Source organism: Trichoderma breve, chromosome 3 (genome assembly GCF_028502605.1).
Source record: "Trichoderma breve strain T069 chromosome 3, whole genome shotgun sequence".
NCBI lineage: Eukaryota > Fungi > Ascomycota > Sordariomycetes > Hypocreales > Hypocreaceae > Trichoderma > Trichoderma breve.
In genome coordinates this window covers 2,398,998-2,419,558 of record NC_079234.1, presented here as the reverse complement: position 1 = coordinate 2,419,558, position 20,561 = coordinate 2,398,998, and the positions used below count along the sequence as shown (strand labels likewise).

The following is a 20,561-nucleotide window of genomic DNA, read 5'->3' as shown; positions in this document are numbered from 1 at the left end:
ACCTACGATAGACGTGCCTGAGCCCTCGTGGGACATTGCCCATGCCAAAGCATAAATGGGAGAGGACGACTAAGTAGGTACTAGGCCGTTGAAAGCGCCCAACTGGGAAGGCTAGAGCCTTTGAGCAAACAACGTGACACGAGCGCTGCCGTCATTGCCTCGCTTCTTTTCTTTCCTCGCCTCGCCTCGCCCTTGCCTCTCTCTGCACTGCTCACCCGCAGGAAGCAGAACACAGGAAGGACCAGCCAGCCCTTTGCAGGCGAATGCACGCACACATGAGCAGGTACGATACGACTGGCGACTCCCAAGAGACGCTCCTGCACCAAAAGATGCGCCAGTGATGCACCAGGACGCAGCGGCCCGGCCAATCAAAGTGGCGCTGGGCGGGAGGGTTGGCTGGGCTGCGGGTCCCATTCGCTTGTCACCAGACCCCCAAAGTGCTTAGCGCGTCTTTAGCCCATCTCCAGCTGCAGCCAAACAAGCCCGCTGCCATCTCGCATGGGGATTGGATCTCCCTTGGTACCTCGTAGGTACCCAACAACTTGAATCAAGGTGCATGGCATTCGATGTTTTGGTGATGGAGTACGATGGGGTGGCACAAAGAAGACAGAAAACGAAAGGGGCAAGATGCCACCTATTATAGAATTCCTCACAGCTACCTTGGTATCTATAAGTCGACAACTATTGTATTCCATATCTTCACGTCAAGCAACGCTGATTTCTAGTTTATGATACCGCTGCGATACTTGCAGGCGAACGCACCGGTCTGATGCTGCTGAAAGTTGCATCCCATCTGCAGCCATGGCCTATTTATTGATGCAGCTCCATGCACCAATGAAGCATTGCTGCAATGCATGTGTGTCCCACTTGCTGCTGCTGCTGCTGCTCCGAGATAAATCACAGAGCGCGAGCATTCTCAGCCGGCTTTGTTTATTTGTTTGTTTATCTCATTTATTTTCCTCTGTGCCTTGACAAGCTCCAGACTAGCGGAGAGTGTACCTGCTTCGTACCCAGCTGCTATCATCTATCATTTTTCATCACAGGCTGGTGCAAAGTATGAATTTTATAAGCAAAACTTGCAAGATTTGTGATCCTCACCATCACAAGAAAATGAAGAAAGTAGAGGAAAGCACAGAAATAGCACTTCGCCCCCCAAACCACACCTTTGACCAAAAAAACAACAGCAGAAAACCATACGATCCTCCACCACTCGAGCACCCGGCTGGCCTCGTCGCGTGACAATGTACATGCACGTACCATGCAGGCGCATGCAGGGCCTCGATCCACCCAAGCTGCAAATAAAGTGAATCAGAATCAAGAAAAAAAAACAAAAATCTCGCATGAGGCGCCTCGTACATACATAAACGCATGGCGCATCCGCACTGACACGCGTGCATGTACCTGTACTTTGTGGCTGGCATTTGACGATCCAAATCGGCTGCCGTCATTGGCTGCCCTGGCCCGAATCGATATGCCCTGCGTATCCAGTGTCAGGTACCGGTACGTTGACATGGCCCAGGCACTCCCCTTTGCGCGGGTTGCTACAGGTGCGCTCTTGAGTTTGACCGCTTGTCAGTCAGCCAGGGCTCGAATCCCTTTGTGCTGCTGCTGCTGTTCTCCCTCAGACACGTTCATGCAGCATCGCCTTTCTTTCTTACAGGGTTCAGAAGCACGGCAGACTCAGCTGACCCCCTTGAGTCATTTTGCCGGATACGGCAGGATGAGGTAGACAGATGAGAGACATTCAATGTTGCCCCTCATTCACACTCACAGCATGGGCAAGCATGGGCAAGCATGTTGGAATTCAAATAATCAAATCTACATGTTAGGAAAACAATACTATCAATATAGTAGTATATCGAATTGTCTTCATCAGAAGGTAAATTTAAAGTAGTTCAGAAACATATTAAATGCAATATCGGGCTGCAGGCAGGCACCCTTGTGCAGCCTCCCGAGTAACCCGTCTTCTATTGTACAAGCCCGACATCGCAACGGGCCTTTCGAAGCGGTCAGACCCAAATCTTTCATCGAGTCAAAACTCCCCAAGGCCTGCTTGTCCCTTGGGCCTCTTCCATCATGCCACGGGCAGTGCTGGGCCTGGCTATCAGATGATGAATGACGTTTTCCAGCAATAGCATCATCGTCATGAATTATCCACAAAACGGCAGCAATGCGACCGCTGAGTTGGGCACTTCATCCCGCTAACCCTTTGTCACATGGTCATCAGAAAACTGCTCGTAGGTAATTACTTTTTGATCCTAGTATTATTATTGACAAGGCGAAATACACGCAGTAATTGGGCATGATTCCATGCTCGTTACAGGCGCCCCCACGGCCCCCCATATCTCCCTTACAGACTCCAAATTATCTCTAGCAAAACCTGTCAAACCGAATCCCCAGATTAGTTATCACAGCATGCACATCATACTCGTAGTAACAGCAAAAACCCTGCCCCCGGGCCCTGTCTGGGGCAAGGGCGAGCTTGTACTTTGTACTCGTACCATGACAGTTTGGACAAGAAGCACAGAAGAATCACGGTTATCTCGCCCCCCTGCTCCGACTTATACCGGAGGTCCCACATCTTCCGGCACTGATCAATATCTTATCGCCATGCCGATATCCAGCGGCTACCGGTGCAAGCATCCTCTTTCGAAGTGCCGCTATAGTATTTGAGTAGCATGTCTAATTAATCTTATTGTATGGTTGCCCTCTTAATCTGTAAGATTTGCCCGTATAGTACTAGGTAAGAGTAAGAGTGGAGGTTAATGCGATGGATTTGGCATCAAGGCTTCATAGCTTCTGAGTAAGTAAAATGTAATCAGAATTGTACTCAGTGTTTGTCCAAAAAATACAGTGGATAACAGCGTTTGGGTGCTATTTCGAGTCGTTATCCCCTTTACCTTGGTATTGGCTTCATTTGCAGCCGTGCCATATGATATCACTTGCACTATTCTCAAGATAGCCTCAAGAACGGTAGAATAACCCTTGCAAAAGAGAAGAATAGAAAGAAACTACCAAGTCAATCACAGCAATACATCACTCAACAAGTCGCACACAATCAGATACAAATGAACAAGGCTTTATTCGGTAGGACACAAGTCCCATCAACAGCATCACAAAGTGATGTCGCGGAAAGTCGGAGTGACAGTAAGCTTCAAGGGGTGGTATCTATGCGACGTGCCATCTAATAACCCGAGCCATCTCAAATTTTGTTTTCCAAAATGAAAAAGAAGAAAAAATCACACATATCAGAATTCAAATGCCACCCGTTCCACGCTATATAACCAAGCTCGCCTCTCCGAGTTGGGGTTCGGGGGCAGTCCGATAATTAAACACCCATCGTCGTGGAAAGAAACCGTAAAAGGGGGGGAAGAACACAGATGGAGGGAAAGGGTAGTGACAATGGGGAGGAGAAAACATGTAACAGAAGAAGGAGAAGGAGAAGGAGAACGGAATCAAAGGGCTGCTCGTCCATCAGCGCCCATACTCTCCAGTATAACTCATGTCGGCGTAATTCTGGCCCATGCCCTCTTCTGGGTATCTGGCTCCAGAACTACTCATGTATCCACCATCGTCGCCGTCATCGTAGTCACTGGCATCGAATGAGGATCTACCACTGAGCTCGTCATCCAGCCCACCTCCCATGTCGGTCGACCAATTCATCTGCGCCAGGGCGGGATATTGAGCCAAGAGGGCCTGTGGGAGGCCATAGTTGCCACTAGAATCCATGGGATAAGCAGGGCCAGCATCCATGCCCATAACCTGCGGGTTGGCCATGTTCTGTGCCATGTTCTGCTGCATCCGCTGCTCCTGCCACTGGCGTTGCCTTTCTATCATTTCCTCGTCCAGGAGAGGTTTGATACATATTCTTCCTGCTTCAGAACGGAAATGTCTTCCCAAGGCATCAGCTCGTGCAAATCGTCGGCCACAGCCCCACTGGCCACCGGTTTTCAGATCACCCTTGCAAACAAATTTCTTCTCTCCGGAATGTAGACTTTCGTGTCGCTTTCTGTCATGCTGTCGAGCAAATGCCTTGCCGCAGACAGTACAAACGAATGGTCGCTCATCGGTATGAGTGCGCAAGTGAGACCGCAGATTATATGCTCGAGTGAAGCGTTTGGGACATAGAGTACACTGGAAAGTTGCCGGGTGTTTCTGCATGCGCTTGCTAGTCCCGGCATCCTGGCTATTCTGATATTCGGGATCCGCCAGGCGCAAAGCGATCACGTTATTGGGCACTGAGGAAGTCGATTGCCGCCTTCGTGAGGCCGACGAGCCGACCGATTGCCGATCTAGAGGGGATAAAGATCGAGACGATGTATCGGAGCGGGTTGCAAGATCAACTCCGAGAGAGGGTCCCAAATTGCCAGGGGGGAGGATTCCGCTGCCGGGATGGAACGGATCCGTAACCGCCCGCGGGCGAGACTTGGGTCGACCTGTGAGATCACGTTAGTTGTAGTTCGTGCATGCGAAACACTGTATCGCAAAAATTGAACGACTTGCCTCTTTCTGGGGGTGTTAGTGAATCCTGATCCATCTGCGACTTGGGCGGTTCGAAACTGCCTTGTCTTGAATTCGTAGTCGGCGCAAAGTCAATGTTGATGGCCGGTGGTTGCATTTGGTGCATATCGGCGCCCATACCGCCCTGCAGAGGCGGGAAAGTCTCATGGTTGGGTTGTAGGTCTGGGTATCCAGAAACGTTCTCATACCCGGAGTTTGGCGGGATCAAGTTGAAAGAAGGTTGCATAGTATCCGGCATCTGCTGTGGCATTATGCGAGGGCTGATGGCTGGGCTGTGCGAGGGGCTTCGGCCGTGATAACCAGGACTGCTGGGGTCAGCCAAGCTGAAAGACCCAATACCGAGCACTTCTTGGTAGAGGCTGTCCGCAGGTCTCTGCAGAGGAGAGTGGCCCGATGGGTCGGCGTCAAACGTATCGGAACTAATCATATGAGGAGAAGGAGCCACGGAGGAGACGTCAGAGTATTCCGAGGGAGTCCTCCTATGGCCTTGGAATTGCGGTTGGGTCCAGTCGCCGAGCTGATTGGGAAGAAGCGCGGCCTCAGGCCCTAAAGAAGCATTCCTCGAATGGGTTGACGGAGGCGACGAGAACTGATGTTGGTTGAAGGGGGGCGACTGGAGACTTTCGGACGGGTAGAGCCGTGGAGGGGTCGGAGACTGATGCGAATGCGGAGAGGTCATGGCATTGAGGTCGCCAAGGGGCGGCTGCTCAAAGAGGGGGGCGTTGTACTGATCGCCTTGCTCAGCGGCCGATGGGAAGAGAGAGAAATCACCGTCGTGCAGGTTTGGCGAGAGGTAGTTTTGTTGCGCCTGGGCGTTCAAAGACAGGGTGGAGTCGGGGCCGGTGGCCGGCTGCTGTCCGAAGCTCGCGCTGGGGTCAAAGCCGGTATTCGGGTCGGCAGCGTTGGCTTGTGCACCGAGGAAGCCGTTTGCGTTGAATGAGTCGAAGTTGGGATGTAGAGATGCTGTAAATGCTCGATGTTGCTGTTGCTGTTGTTGCTGCTGCTGAGGAGGTTGTCGCTGTTGTTGCGATGGATCCAGGTCGACTCCGATCCCAAGACCAAGACCAACGGATGGCTGCTCGCTTGTGGGTGCGAACGGGCTCCGTGCCGGCGAGTGAGATTGGTTTATATCAGGCTGAAAGCCACCGGCGGACGGTGACCTTCCACGCTGGGGTTCGCTGCTCATGATGGCTGCCGAGTGCTGGTCTGTACGTCGTGCGAGGCAGATTCCACAGTCAGCCTTCCGTGCTGCAGCGGGGAGGCTGTGCACTGGGCGGCAGAGATGCAAGGAGCTGGGGGGGCGGTCCTATCACAGCGGCAGGACGCGTACAGCGGTGCGAATCACAGTCTGAAGAGTGTTTCAGACGGGCGGTCCTGAGGCCAGCTGCAACTCGTTCTCCGAGCGGGTGCGGGCGTCCAGGTACGGGGTGGATTTGACGTGGGTATGGCTATCAAATAGGGCTGGACCTGGACCTGGGAGGGGGAGGGGAGACGAGGCGAGGCGAGGCGAGGCGATGCTATGCTGGCCTGGATGCGATTTGCCAGAATGCTAGATGCTGGCAGAGTTTGGGAATCGGCACGGCACTGGCAGCGTGAAGACGAGGGAGGGGGGTCCTTTCTGGCACTTTGCTTTGTCGGGGTTCGTTCGGGTTGGGCGCCAAATCATCGAGCAGAGAAACGCGGACCCGCGAGGCTGTGCAAACTGGAGCAACAACCTTGTGGCCGCAATTCTGCTTGGACACAAGAGGAACAGAGACAGAAAGAGACTCTGCAGTGACGGCGTCTGACGGCGCTGCTGACGACGCTGTTGGTTCTGGTAGCTCGGCAGGCTTGGGGGTTGGTCCAACTTGGAGGCGGGTGATGTAGGAGGCAGAAAGCTAAGGTCGGAGAGGTATCGCAGGAAGTGGGATGGTCCCCAGCAAGCAGGCGTGAGATATGGATCAGGCCCTTTGCTTCAGCCGATGGTTAGCACGGCTTAGGCGAACGGGCTAGCAGTGAGAGAGAGAAATGTGCCTTTTAGCAGCCTGTCATACCCACGTGAAAATCAGATGAGGGACACAAGAGAGAGATTTGAATAGGTGCTCTTCAGCAGTGCGACGGATGACTCAGGTACTGTATGTACATGCAAGCAGGTACTCATACTTTGCTCACTTCAGCTCGTCTGGTTAACTTGAATGTTATTCGATGGCGCGCGCCGTGGAATGCTTCTCAACTACTAAACGCAGCTATACGCTCCAGATGCAAATCGATTCAGCGACATCCGGCAACTAGAGCCCAGGCTACCGCCCGTTCTAGCACTGACGCCAGCGGCCTCCATCTTTCAAGGTTCCCTTCGTGCCAACGACTCATGTAATCTCCATGGTCTTTGGTAGCGTCCGGTTGACTTGAGTTGTACATTGAATCAAACTCTAGCAACAACCCCGCACACCGTTCGCATAGGTCTCTGTCATTGGCGCCCCTCCACAGTGGCAGGGGGGGAAATGAGAAAAGGAACCGTATTGGGCACTAGTTTGCCGGTCGAGCGGTAGTGCATGAGCGTCAGTATTCCAAAGGTCTAGAATATCTCCCAAACTTGACAGATTCGGCATCACTTTTGAGGGTGCGACGGCACATGTCAGTGACAAATACCTGGAAACGTGGTAGCCGCTTATGTACAATGGTAAGTACCCTAAATACAAGTGATAGGCGAATAGGCACCTTATCTGGAGTATTTACTACCTTATGACCTACCCCATAGCTGTAATCATCCAAGTTGGTGAACAAGGAAGATGCAATTCTTACGAGTATCTACCCAAGCTATAGTGCTACTATAGACCAAGGTTCTGCCACTTAGACGAAGGTTACGCGTAGACAAAAGGGCTACAGAAATCCCTTTTTTGGACAAGTTACCGCTATCAATCCACAATCATGAGCATTATCCCAAAAAGATGGCAGACTTCCGTTGACAGCACCCCCTACCTAGTAAGTAGACAAAAGCCCTCACAGAATCGGCTGTTTTCCTGGATTGTCACCTTTACAGCCACCATTCGATAGCTGAACAACTTAATGAAGGAACTAGAAATGACCAAATCCTGAAACTTTTCGTTTTTGGCAGCTGCATGGAGATTGGCGGTGATGCGTCGTGTCTCCCCACATGGCTGGCGGTGATGACGAGTTTGCTCGCACGCTATCGCCCATGCTAAGCTTTTGCGACACCCATGCTTCCCAGGTAGAGACATTCGGTCATTGTCATGGGCACGAAAACGGCAAATAACCTTATTAGCTCCGTCCAGACAAGGGAGAGGAGACCTGCAGAACATCGATAGGGAAGAAGAAGGGAAAAAGCTGACGACAACATCACACACACACGCCCCCCATGATCTGCGCCAACACATGCAAGTCTAGTCAGGCAACGCTTCTGGAGGGCTAAATATAGCGTCTATACGAAGTTAAAATCTCGCGGAGCGTATATCCTAAAGCGCTTTAATTTCACGGTAAAAGTCATTTATTGTTTCGAATCATCAAAAGAGATGAAAGACGGAGGAGGCTGTGAATGAGAGAAAAAAAAAAAAAAACAAAAGGGCAACAATGAGAGAAAAGAGAAATGCAATTATAACACGACTATCCGAAAATAGCAGCCAGAACTGTTTTGAAACAAAAAAAACATGGACGAATGGCCTGAAGCGTAAATCAGGAGCAAAGCCGCAGCAGGTTTCAAGTTTGACAGGCCAAACACGAGAAAAATAAAATGGAGCAGCAGCGTCAGGAAAATGCAAGATTGTGATTAATACTGCAGAATCCTTTTCTCAAACAAAGGTGGGTTTGTACCGCCCTGAGTTGTCCCATCCTTGCTTGTCCACAGCCACAGTAAGTGACGTATTGGACCGGGCTGCATGAAGGCTGTTGATGCTCTGGTGCCTGGTACGTGCTCATGTACGGTGTGTTTCTGGTTCCCGATTTGAGGGATGAAACAAGTACTAGTGAGATTGCATTGTTGTTATTTTCGGTGATTTTGAATCTTGCTTTACTTCAAGCTTAACTTTTGCCATGTTTGCCTTTGAAGCCATCATCGTTGATAATACATTTAGCAATGTTCATCTACATGTCAACTTGTTACTGTACCCTTAACCTTGTAGAACCCACAAAAAACCACGCAGAGCATCCAATGTAAATAAACGCTTGCAAGTTTCTCGGCTGCCGACAGCCAATCGGCTAACAGCCCTTGCTGCAAATCTAGATCCCCGTCCCTCATTGGCCCGCGCCGGGGCTTTTATTCGGATCAACTGCAAGGCTCTCCGCAAGGCTTTTTTCGCAACCTTTCCCAACTCACAGGTATTCACACTTTGTGTTTCCCTACTTGTTCCACTACCCCTGGTTTTTACAATCTTCTCTTTTTCTCTACAGTATATTTTGCCGCCCGTTCGATCATTCGGGAATCGGCCGAATTAAGGGGCGGGGGCTTCGGATTGGTACCTTTGCGGGCGCCAATAAATCCGACTTCCCGTCGCTTTCGTGCCTGTTTCGATGGCTTAGGCCAATCGAGTTGGCCCAGGATGGCGCTTCACACCTGAATAGGTACTTGATCCTACCCGATAGGTAGCGCCCCGAGGCCTCTCGTATCGGGCGACCTGGGTTACGGACGTTTTAGTCCTGAATCGTTGTGTCTAAGCCATTGCTCGGTTCCAAAAGCATGCAAAGCCAGAAAGTTGAGCCAAAATGTCACCAGATCAATGTTGACGGGACACCACAGCCACTCTCGTCTATTGAATTGGGCGGAAATATACCTTGCCCCCTTTTTATTATCAATTCTCCGTTGTATAGTTTTTGTAAGAAGAGTCGAGAGAGAAATTTGCCCAGAAAGTTGTGCCAAATCCAAAAGAAACGCCGTGAAACAATGCCACTTTTTTCACCCAAGTCTTGCAGGCTGCCTCTTTGTTGTAGACAAGACAAAATCAAACACGCCATTTTCCATGTATGCGTATGCTGTTCTTTCTAGCTTCGACCAAAAGCATAGTTGGTCGTCTAATAACGTATGCCTCTCTTTTCCAATTTAGATCACCTCTGAACGCTCATAGCCTTCGGGCTTGAGGGCAGGCTTGGGAACCTCCCTGTCTTTGAATTTGCTGACAAAGGGGTTTGGGTCCTCCTTCTGGTTGAGGTTGCCCAAGGTGTGGTTGACTCCTCTGTGGCTGGCCTCGTCGGCTCGAATGTACAGAATCAAGTCTTTCATAGTTCGGTTACCCTCAGGCATGTTCCAGTACTAGATTGTCATCTGTTAGTTGGGTTGTTCTCTACAACTCCTCTCTCTCTTGTTTAGTTTACTAACCTGCACGGCAATATCAGGAATGCGAAACTTGGGATCCTTCCACTTGGGTAAATGGCCGTCTTCGATCTCGGCAATCGCTCGAGTATACGTGTGTACCGCCTCCTCCTCCAGGTAGCCGACGAATCGATGGACAATCTTGGGATGAAGCAGATATGCCACAAAGAGACTGTTGAAGAAGACTCCCTGGGCGCCGATGATCATGAGCTTCATGAACGGGCCGGGCTCGCACATGGTCATGAAAGTCAAAAGATGCATGCGTTCGTTGTAGCTTTCTTCCAAGAGCGTCTCGATCCAGCCATTGTCTCTCTTCATGCCTCGAAGGCTGCTGAGATGGCGAAGCATGCCGCCAACCATTCCTGGAACACCTGCGATACTTTCGAGGAACACGAATCGAATAAGCTATTCGCACAGCAAGACACTCGTTAGTTATACATTCCATAACCAGACAAATAGACCATTAGGTCCATAGCATAAAGGTGAGTAGAAAATCATACCCATTGCGCCTCTGTCAGCGGCTTCTCCGCCTTAATGGCAGTTGTCGGATTCTTCTTATCAACTTGCTGTTCCCTATCCATACCCGTGGCCTTGTCCATCCAGTATCTCGCGAACCGCACAATCTTCCACGCCGCCCAATCACCAAATCCCCGAGGCGGGCGGTGCGAAGGCGTCACCTGATGGAGCTCCTCCATTGAGAAGCCCGGGTGAGGCCATGCCGCCGGAGTTGTCTTGATGTGGGGGGTGTCTTTGGCGGGGAAGAAGTCTCTGAGCTGGGAGACGGGTGTCGTCGAGAATGCTCGCGTGGTCTGGCCGTAGAGGTGGTGAGATGAGGATACGGTCCGGCCGGTACAGCCTAGCCTCCGGGTCAGCGCCGGGTGCGCGGCGAGTCTACAGCTTGCATGGCTGTTGACGACGACCTTTGCAAGCCTGGCTGCTTGTATGGGGGCGTTTGTGTTGGTGTAAGTCATTGCAGAAGCTTATGTAAAGCTGTGGTTGGTATTGTTGCAATGTTCAATGGCTTCAATGATGATAAGTCATAGGCTTGGGAATTAAACCTGTGTATGCCACACGGCTTGAAGGTGGTGATGATATATATTTAACCAAGCACCCCCCCTTTGGATCCGGGACACCTGAACGTTTTATACGAGCCCCCTTTTTACTGCTAAGACGGCAAAAGTCAAAACTAAGAAATATTACAGGTCGGCACGCGCATTTGGCAGCTTCGTCCGTCGGGTATCCGTGAGTCCACACACTCTTTACATCCGGTGCCGCCATGCTAATCCGCACCCGGGTAAGCGGGCTCGCCGTGATGAGAACCGACATGCAGCAAGGCATCCAATGGCCGGGCCGCATCTGTTGCTCTGTTCCTGGTCATCTGCCATGCAAAATGCTGTTTCATTGCCTCACCTTGGCTCGGCATCCTCAAGAGTTACGAAGTCCGAGCCGTCAGAGGCAAGGCCTTCACCGGTCACGCATGGGCTAGTCGGGAGCTTTCGGACCGTAAAACCTCTCCCTATGACTCTTCTCCCAAGTGCTTTCCGGTCCATTTTCGATTTCATTTCGCTGCCTCATTTCCTCGGACGCAACGAAGAGTGAAATCATAATCTGCTCTCCCAGTCCCGTTGCGTCATAGTAGTAGTACTGGCAAGGCCAAATTATTATGTTATGTTACCAATTCTCCGGGATCCAGAATTCTGTTTCTCCTAACTAGCAGGGCAACAAAGATCCACTCCCCTGATGACGCTGTGCGGCAGTCGGCGCTTGTCGGCGCTAGACTCTTCCAATGTTAGCAATTGAGTTTGCTCCATTGGCCTGTGTCAAATTCATGGATCTTTGTTTGAGGAAGTTATCGGTCCGTATATACGAAGTTGATCTTATTTAATGCACAATGAAGTCGCTCTATGGAGCACATGCAAAAGGTCGTTGATGGGGCTGATCCCGTATTTCGCTTAAGGATAATTGCGGCTGCTGTCAAAATCTCAATTCATTGCGCGGCAAAATTTGGCACTTGTACGAGTACTATCTTCGGAAACGCCAAGACTTGCAGGTTCCTGATGAGTCCGAGGAGATGTGCAGCGGCAAGCTATCGACTATAAGCTTGTTTGGCGCCGTTCTTAACGTCTTTAGTCTACGCATCGAGTTGAAAAGTCAGGCCATTTGTTAAGAGAAACTAATTATTTTACACTTGCAGTCAATCGTAGTAGGGCTTACGACTAAATTCTGCAGTCTCTAGCTAGACACGGGAATGGCAGCGTTAAACTATTGCCATCGTGCAAATTTTCACCGAGAGCATGTTTGATTCAAGCTCAATCTGATGGGGCAACAATTGAGTCAGAGTCTTTGCGGCTTTTACCGAATCTTTCTTTCTTTCTGTGCTAGATGATCGTGTTTCTACATAGATAAAACCGGGACTTATTTTTTTTTTTTTTCCTTTGCGGCAACCTTGCGGCCCAACGCGGCACGGCATCCTAGTGCCCATTTTTTACATCCTAAACAAACAAAGTTAGTATAAGCAGGTTGCAAGGCGGATCTGAAAATCAACATCAAAGCAATTAGGGTTCCATGGACGTACCTCTCCAGCGGTGTCAAGCCAAGCAGCTTCATTCCGTTTGCCAGAACAATTCGTGCAGCATCGTACAGCGCCATTCGGGCCTTCATCAGTTCTTTCTCGCTGCCAACCACCTGCAGGTGATCGTAGCTGCTGCTCACGGCGTGAGACATCTTAAACAAATAAGTGAGCACGGTGGTGGGCTCCAGAGTCTTGAGCGTGTTCTGAACGGTATCGGGCCACTGCGAGAGCATGCGAACAACGTTGGTGGCATGCTGCTCAGTGAGCAATGAAAGGTCTGCGCTCAGCAGATCTTCCTCGCTCAAGTTCGCACGACGCTTGATGGAGCAAAGTCGAGAGTGGGCATACTGCAGGTAGGGGCCCGTGTCGCCCTCAAACGAGGTCATGGCCTCCATGTTGAATGTGTAGTTGTTGATCCTATAATCCAATGAGCATGGTTAAAACAAGGCACCCACAGCAAAGGATGACTACTAACCTCTTTCCACTCATGTCCTGAACCATGACACTGCTAATACCCAAGATATCAGCCGTAGCCTCTGGGTTCTCGACCTGGGCGTATTTGTCCTGGTTCTTCTTCATGGTCTCGTGCATGTGGTCTGCGCAGTCTCTCAAGATATCGTCCAAGCTATTGCACTTGTATCAGCCAACTCCGCATTTCGAATTGAAATTATGCTTAGTATTGTATGGGATATGTCCGGAGATTACTTACAACTTGACGGTACCTTTCCTGGTGCTCATACCAAGAACCAGGCCGAAGTTGATGTGCTGGCAGCGCTTCGCAATGTCCTTGTAGCCAAGCTGCTGAACGATCTCGAAAAGCTGCTTGAGGTGGAGATCTTGCGCACTTGCCACGACATAAATCATGTGGTCAAATTTGTAGGTTTCGTACTGTACGGCTGTCAGTGGACGGCATACTGGTAAAAGCCTGGAGATGAAGTTGACTTACTCGGCCGAGCAACTCGCAGATGTCACGGGTGAGGTACAGGGCGGTGCCGTCCTTCTTTCTATAGTTCGAAGTTTTAGATCACCATGCTCTTGGAGACAAGAAGACATCGCCAGAACTTACCGAATGACGGTGACACCGAGTCGCTTTCCTTCTTTACCAGGAAGCAGTTTGGTGAAATCAACGAGCGTTGCGCCGTTGTCTACTCGAGAAATGCCCTTCTCTTCCATCTCTACGGCGACCTTTGCCATGGCCTCCTCGGAAACCTGACTCTCACCTATACACAAGTTAGATCTCTTCCCCCCCTTCGTTACGTGAATTGGATCTTACCGCTATACTTGTCAAAGGCGATGTTAAGTCGGGCATACGTCTCTATACCAAGTGTGAGTTCAACAAATCCAGAACGAAGGACACGATATACTCGCTAAGCGATATAGTCTTACCCTTGTATCGAGCAATACTCAGATCACGGAAGATCTGCCACTGTGCGAGCACGTCCTCCTCCCTATCAGTCTAAGAGAGGAATATTAGCAACCGGAGATTAATATTAGAATATGCCAACGACTTACCATACGCTTGAAGTACCGACGAGCTTGCTCATCAAGGCTTTTGGCTTCAAGTTCGGTGACATCTTTGCCCTCCTTCTTCTGAGCCTCGATAGACTCCTTCTCGGCAGTCATCTCGGCATTGATTTGCACATAGAGATTAAACAGGTGGTTAATGGGGTCTTTCTTAAGTGCCTCCTCGTTGCCGTATTTCTCGTATGCGAGAGCCAGCAGACCGTACTGCTTACCCCAGTCTCCCAGATCTGTAATAAAATGTTAGCACGATTGGGGCTGATGATTTGTTATGAGTTACAATTACTCACAGTTCATTCGCACCACTTCCCAGCCGCTACCTTCATAGAGGTTGGCCAAGAAACTTCCGATAATGGTTGATCGAAGATGGCCGGCATGGAAAGGCTTGGCAACATTGGGGGAGCTGAATTCAACAATCTGATATACAATTAGCAGCTAATCCTCAGAATCTTGGGTATCCATGAAATTACAATGCGCTTCTTGCCCTGGCTTGGGTCCTTGGGATCCCTCAAGCCGTTGAATCGGTTACGACCTAACGATATAAATGTAAGTATGTTTGCAACAGTCATGTTGTATGAGAATTAGCATACCATATTCCTCGCCAAGATTCCGAATCAATGGGATCAATGAGTTGGAGAGTGGGCCTCCCTTGACGAAAAATGACATGAAAGGACCGCTGGTTGTAGGCTTGCCAAACAAAGCATCGTCCTCGGGGAACTGGTACACATTTTTGTCAATTATATAAATTATAACAACAAGGGAAACATTATCATACCTCTCCAGCCCACTTGGTAGCGAGAGCATCTGGCTTCTCGCCCTTGATCCTCAACGCCGGAACAGCCAGAACAAAGTCACCCTTGTCGAGGCCGGTTGTCCAGTTGATGGCGGGATATACGATTTGAGCGTCTACGCCAGAGATTCCTGCCAATACATTGCTAAGGTGTGCCCTGTAGAGGTCAAGAGGGTTGATTTCGGGGTGAGCCTGGGGGTATTTCTCGGTGACGGAGTCAAGCGTCAAGCCATTCACCAAGCTGGTGAGCTTGTCGATGCCTGCTGGTTTAGCCATGGCTGAGATGGCTCTTATGCGAGAAGCAGTGAAGCAAGTATTGCGCAAAGAAGCCCTGCAGGTCGTCTGCTGAATACTCGAGGTGGGGTGTTTTTGCTCACTCAAGGACGTAAAAGGCCTGGGTGAGGTGGTCAGTGGTTGCTGAAGAGCACGTCTCGCAATCCACGGAGAAACGAGGGTTAATATACGATGACTCTTTCGACTGAGAGAAGCCCGACAAACCGTCATGAATGAGAGGTGTGAGTTTTTGGGGCTCTGTACCTGTGACTCAATTTTGGTCCTAGCAGGAAGTTAAGCACAAACGCTTCCCCACCATAAGAGGAATGTTAGGCCTGTGAGTCGCCTGGTGGGGGTTCTGCCGCATTTCAACCGCACGCTGCAAGTTGACGTATCAAAATTCAGTCCTTCTTCTAATTCTACAGTCACAGCCTGGAGAAGTGACGTAATTGATGATATGCTGAGAGTGTTTACAATATTTTTCAAGGATGTACTATTTACAGGCAATTACGAGACTCAGTTCCCTGGCTAAATAACAGCTTCCAAGTGCCTTGTGGTGATATGATTGAACCACCAAAATTTATCACGTTGGAGGGGCAGCTTTGGTGCTTGACGTCTTACCTAATGTGGAGAGTGTGAGTGTGCCCAAGTCAATAATAGAATGCATCTCCCATTGTTAACTGCCCAGATGTCCTGAAGTGCTATATAAATAATTGTAAAGTAATGAAGCTTTATATGTAGTGTCTAGGTCAAGACTGCACTAAATATTCTCGTGAGGTTGAATGTGTTCATTGATGAGATACCCGGAACTGTACAGTGCCCCTCATCTAACAAAAAATCAAGAATGCTGTCTGCCCACTCGGTCATGGTAAAATACACCTCCGAGTATATTGTAAACATAAGGTGTTGTATTCTTATATGTACCTGTCAAGCATGGAGTAAAATATCAACGCCACAAGTATTGGGCAAGGTTCAAGCAAACATAGTGTTAGCCACATGTAAAATCTTGACAGGCGCCCGTAGTTTGGGGCAGCCCTGAATTTTTTATTTTTTTGGCCAGGCACTAATGCCGACAAAAGTTTTTGCCCCTCGCCTCGCCAAACCCCGCCATAAAAATCTCCAGGCCAGCCTAATCGTACATGATCGCTCCTGTTTACGTATCTTAGATTGATCACACGATTCAGCCCGACCACGGTCGCAGCCAAACGCATTCCTTATTGCGATATATTGATACAGCGATTTGAACATCTACGTACTCCTCAGCTTACTTTTTTTCTGACGATCTGCAATCATGCCTCCTAAGAAGTGGGGTGAGTCACTGAAAGCGCAGTCTGCACACTTTGCGGTCAAATGCTGTCGAATCCTCTCGTTTGCGACGCGCCCAAAAACGAGTGTCATGGCTCTATTCTGGAGATCTCTGACTGACAATATTGGAAACTAGACGAAGAAGAGAGCGAAGGCAGCGACTCTGCCCCCGAAATCGCGCCTGTTGGTGGTGCTCGCCGAAAGTTTGATGACGAGGAAGATGACGGCGATGTGAGTATCAACAACATCACGCACTGCGCCGGCGACCTTTTCGATCCCGTTTCTGACTTATCATCGAATATATACAGGTTCTTGACTCTTGGGATGCTGCCGAGGACTCTGAGGTAGAGCGTGAGAAGGCGGCCAAGGCTGCCGCTGCTAAGGAAAAGGCCGCCGCCGCTGCTGCCGCTGCTAAAAAGCCCAAGTCCCAGCGTGTCGCCGAGCACATCGCTGAGCGTGCCCGTATTGCCGCCGAGAGCGACGAAGAGAGTGACGAAGAGACGGAGGCGGAGCGCCGTGAGCGACTTCGCCGCACCGAGCAAGAGGCCGACCTTAAGCATGCCGAGGACCTGTTTGGCAGCATTGGCATCAGCGCCGGCCGAAAGTCCAACCCTTCTGGCACCATGATCGCCGACCCCAACAACCCTACGAACCTCATCAACCTCGCCAACGTCGCAGTTTTCAACCCCCAGACAAAGCTGCAGTTTGAGAAGATGCGAACTCTCCTCACGCCCCTGATCACCGCAAACACCAAGAAGGCTCACTATGGTCTCTTCCTTGAAGAGTTCTCCAAGGAGCTGGTCAAGGAGTTAAACAGCGACCAGATCAAGAAGATTGCTAGCACTCTTACCCGCGCAAGTAACGAGAAGTTGAAGGAGGAGAAGGCGGGCGACAAGAAGAAGACCAAGGCTGCCAAGACAAAGACCTCTCTTGTCACGAGCCGTGCTAACGCAGCTGATACGGCCGCCTATGATGACGACGCTTTTGGAGAGTAAGTGGACCATGATGATTGCTCTACAGGACCCTTTATCATTGTTTTGTGGGATTGTGCTAACTTTTTCCTCCCCCTTTGTAGTGACGACTTTATGTGAAGAACTCATTCAAGTTATCAAACGGCAAAAGAAGAAAAAGAAGAAAAAGACTGCTAGAATATGCGTTATATTAGTATTCCCAGCGTGTTACTCTCCCTGTCAATCGATGGAAGCGCGACAACTCTTGAATTCCTGGACTGCAACCCCCTCAACCATGCATGGCCTTTTTCACCGTCTTGGTGCTGAGGCAGCATCTTGGAGGCTGACGACTATTCGACGTTTACATTGAAATTGGACGATTTAATGGACATTCTTAGAGGAAGGAGATTGCAGGAGTTTAAAATGGCATAATGTGAAATCAGCTTGCCTTTTTATGTTTCAAAGCGCGCTAGGTCCAAGGCATGAAGCCTAACAGTCCTATCGGATTCCGGGTATTACCATCAAAAGTTATGGCTAGGATAAAAAGATGCCGGCTTTTCTTCTTATATCTATATACACTGGCACATGTTTTTTTTAGAGTGGTTTTGTTTTGTATTGCACTGCTTCAGTAGACAAGAGGTCAGGGTATCAGATATAGATAGCCTCTCCTGAAGCGTCAAGTATTTCTCATAAAGATCCATAAAAACCCCCAAATCGCCAAGAAATGCCCGGAGTGATACCCATGTAACAACGCAACGCCATCATAAAAATCCCGTCATATACCGCCCGTCCCGTCATGATTGTAAATATACAGCAATTCTACAGGAATCCACCACAGCCTTTCCCCAGTTTTGACAAAAAGTCGTTCCTTTTTCTTCTCCCTATCTTCTCCCCTTAGACCACATTTCCAGCCATACCCATGAATAGAGCATGAATGGCCAGTGACAAAGTCCAGAATCCAACCTTTCGGAAGCGCCTGACGCGGCTTTGCTGATCTTCGACATCTTTCGCAAAAGCCTCATACGTCTCGGCAGATGCATCATCCAAGAGCCCGCAATCAAAGACTGTCCAGCTTCCGTCAAAGTCGCCTAGCGGCTTGATGATGCGGCTAGAGATGGGAATGTACGTCTTCTTAGCGTTGATATAGGCCACAATGGGGCGAACAAGAGCCTGGTTGACATATGATAGATCGGGTGTGAATAAAGGCACGGCAGCCTTGACGTCATTGAGGTGAATACGCAAATCCATGATGACAAGGCGTCTATCTTCCTCAGACTCGTTGGCTTGCTTCTGTGCCTTCTTCTCGCTTGTTGCGCGCTCGCTCTCTGAGAATTTCTCGGGTGTAGGGGCTCGAGGCAGAAAGCGATAACGATTCGCAATAACTGTGCCCTCCAGCTGGTCATAGAAATCCGTTACGACCTTGGTAATACTGTCGTCCATATCCTCAGGAAACATGACATCAGCAACAATGTCGACGTTTCCCTCATATATCCAGCCAAAGGGGCCCTCCACTCCACGGTTCAGGTGGTCAATCTTCAAACCATCAATTCGTAGGCGGTTGAATTTTTTCCACGATTTGGATTCCTCTAGCCCCATCATGACTCCCTGGTATCGACTTGAGACCGTACCGTGAACTTGTCGCGGGTGGATCGTGAAGAGGGAGCCATCAAATGACCCAGACATATGGCTGGCGGATAGGAAATCATAAAAGAGCCATTGTTTCCTCAATCGAGGGAGTTCGCAGGAGTATATGCTCACTGAGAAAGGGCGGAAGCCGTCAGGTTGGCGAATGGTGAGCAGGAGATCTTCCAATTTGAAAGATTCAATCTCAAAATCGCCTGGTTGGTGTTTGTGGCGGTAAGAAAATGGATCGATTTGTTGCAGTGGCCAACGGACAGAAGTGCGGTCGACAATTCCTCTAACACCATTTACTTCCACATCTTTGAGAAGTCCCCTACCATTCCACCAGTTGAGGAATGAAAGTGTGACATTAACGTTTGCGATCGTTACGTCGAATTGCGTATAGTTGCCATCGTCTTCGGTAACAGTGCCGTTATGCTGAACCTGGCGCCCTGCGGCAGCAACAGCAGCAGCATCAGATGATCCCTTGCTGACGGATGATTCGATCTGCCCGGGCCGTCTTGAAATAAACACATTGCGAAATGCGATAACGCCATTCTTCCACTTGGGCACTATGGCTGATTCGAAGACAACCGTAACACCAGCAGATTGAGTCAGGTAATCTCCAATCCACTGCGCGAGCGTTTCTGAAGATATGTCAGCTTTGTCGGCGATAACTTCGATATAATGAGAGCACAATCATCGACGTACCCTGAGCAAAGACAGTATTGATCGAGAAGATGAGGATGGAGAAGAACGTCGTGGTGCCCACCAAGATCCAGACGATATGGCCCAGCATAAACCAAGAAACAAAAGCACCCCATTCATCAATATTCCAAGGCCTCATACTTCGAATGGAAATCCATTTGAACCTGACCTTGAACCTCTCCCAAAATCCATTCGCGGCCGCTAACAGCTCTTCTTTCGTCGGACGGTGAGGCATCATTGGTAGATTCAGGTATTTAGACATGGATGCCGCTATAGATTCCTGCTCATGGTCCTTTGCCTCGGTTCCAGGTTGCTCGAGAGGTTTCTTGGGTGCAGCTCCTGGGCTTTGATCGAGACCTGCGGCTGGCTTGTGGCCATCCGGTTGGCCTGTGCCACTCCCCTGAACATCTTTTTTTCTGTTTGCGCTATCGCTGCTATACTGGTCACTTTGAAGTAACCACCGCGCAGCATTTTGGGGGGCATTGAGGGATGCTCGATGCCTTTCCAGAATGTTCAAAGGAGTGAAGCATCGATGGCTACCATGGTGAGGCAGCAGCTGACTGCCCAGCCCGATTGATGTTGGCGAACGGCAGCCATGCTTCTGATGCACCAGAGTTGAACTTGGCCCTGCCTTTGCATTCTGAGGCTTTACGACTTGCGTGTGAAACGCCGAAAGAGCTGCTGATCGATTCGACAATGAAGCAGCATGTGGAGTTCGCCATGTTGGAGGGGTTTGAAAGCGGCATGTTAGCTGACGGCGGACAATCAGCCATGATGAGATGCCCTTAGACATTCTTAAGGTTCATGGCGACCAGCAATCTGGAGGCGGTGCGCCAAAAGAAGACGGTATGAACGATGCCCTTGGATTTGAGGTTGAAGCTTGGGAATACAAGATTTCCCTAGACGCTCGGTAGTTGTACAAAAAGCAGGCGGCGAAGCAAAAGTAATTGCATGACGCGCCACTCACGTTGTGCATTGTGGGCGGCGCTCAGCCAATCGATA

At 49.9% G+C, this 20,561-nt stretch overlaps 5 protein-coding genes across 5 annotated transcripts; 1 reads left to right on the top strand and 4 right to left on the bottom strand.

Moving 5' to 3' along the window:
- Positions 1-3,474: 3,474 nt before the first annotated feature.
- Positions 3,475-5,707, bottom strand: T069G_05157 (zinc finger, c2H2 type domain-containing protein; the record flags this gene model as incomplete). Its single annotated transcript, XM_056172367.1, has 3 exons — positions 3,475-4,436; positions 4,504-4,645; positions 4,700-5,707. The coding sequence occupies 3 exons, from the start codon at positions 5,705-5,707 to the stop codon at positions 3,475-3,477; spliced, it is 2,112 nt and encodes a 703-aa protein (XP_056029225.1).
- A 3,843-nt stretch (positions 5,708-9,550) lies between these two features.
- On the bottom strand, positions 9,551-10,791 carry T069G_05156 (alternative oxidase domain-containing protein; the record flags this gene model as incomplete). Its single annotated transcript, XM_056172366.1, has 3 exons — positions 9,551-9,760; positions 9,827-10,225; positions 10,321-10,791. The coding sequence occupies 3 exons, from the start codon at positions 10,789-10,791 to the stop codon at positions 9,551-9,553; spliced, it is 1,080 nt and encodes a 359-aa protein (XP_056029224.1).
- Positions 10,792-12,305: 1,514 nt separating this feature from the next.
- Positions 12,306-14,979, bottom strand: T069G_05155 (tRNA synthetases class I (R) domain-containing protein; the record flags this gene model as incomplete). The annotated part of the gene is made up of 13 exons (XM_056172365.1): positions 12,306-12,312; positions 12,396-12,809; positions 12,868-13,017; positions 13,102-13,280; positions 13,339-13,396; positions 13,459-13,612; positions 13,666-13,707; positions 13,779-13,848; positions 13,905-14,143; positions 14,204-14,330; positions 14,384-14,445; positions 14,504-14,630; positions 14,689-14,979. The coding sequence occupies 13 exons, from the start codon at positions 14,977-14,979 to the stop codon at positions 12,306-12,308; spliced, it is 1,920 nt and encodes a 639-aa protein (XP_056029223.1).
- Positions 14,980-16,267: 1,288 nt separating this feature from the next.
- On the top strand, positions 16,268-17,276 carry T069G_05154 (translation initiation factor eIF3 subunit domain-containing protein; the record flags this gene model as incomplete). The annotated part of the gene is made up of 3 exons (XM_056172364.1): positions 16,268-16,286; positions 16,418-16,512; positions 16,590-17,276. The coding sequence occupies 3 exons, from the start codon at positions 16,268-16,270 to the stop codon at positions 17,274-17,276; spliced, it is 801 nt and encodes a 266-aa protein (XP_056029222.1).
- An 849-nt stretch (positions 17,277-18,125) lies between these two features.
- Positions 18,126-20,332, bottom strand: T069G_05153 (uncharacterized protein; the record flags this gene model as incomplete). Its single annotated transcript, XM_056172363.1, has 4 exons — positions 18,126-18,817; positions 18,860-19,498; positions 19,563-20,005; positions 20,100-20,332. 4 exons carry the CDS (start codon positions 20,330-20,332, stop codon positions 18,126-18,128), a joined length of 2,007 nt encoding a protein of 668 aa, XP_056029221.1.
- Between the last annotated feature and the right edge of the window lie 229 nt (positions 20,333-20,561).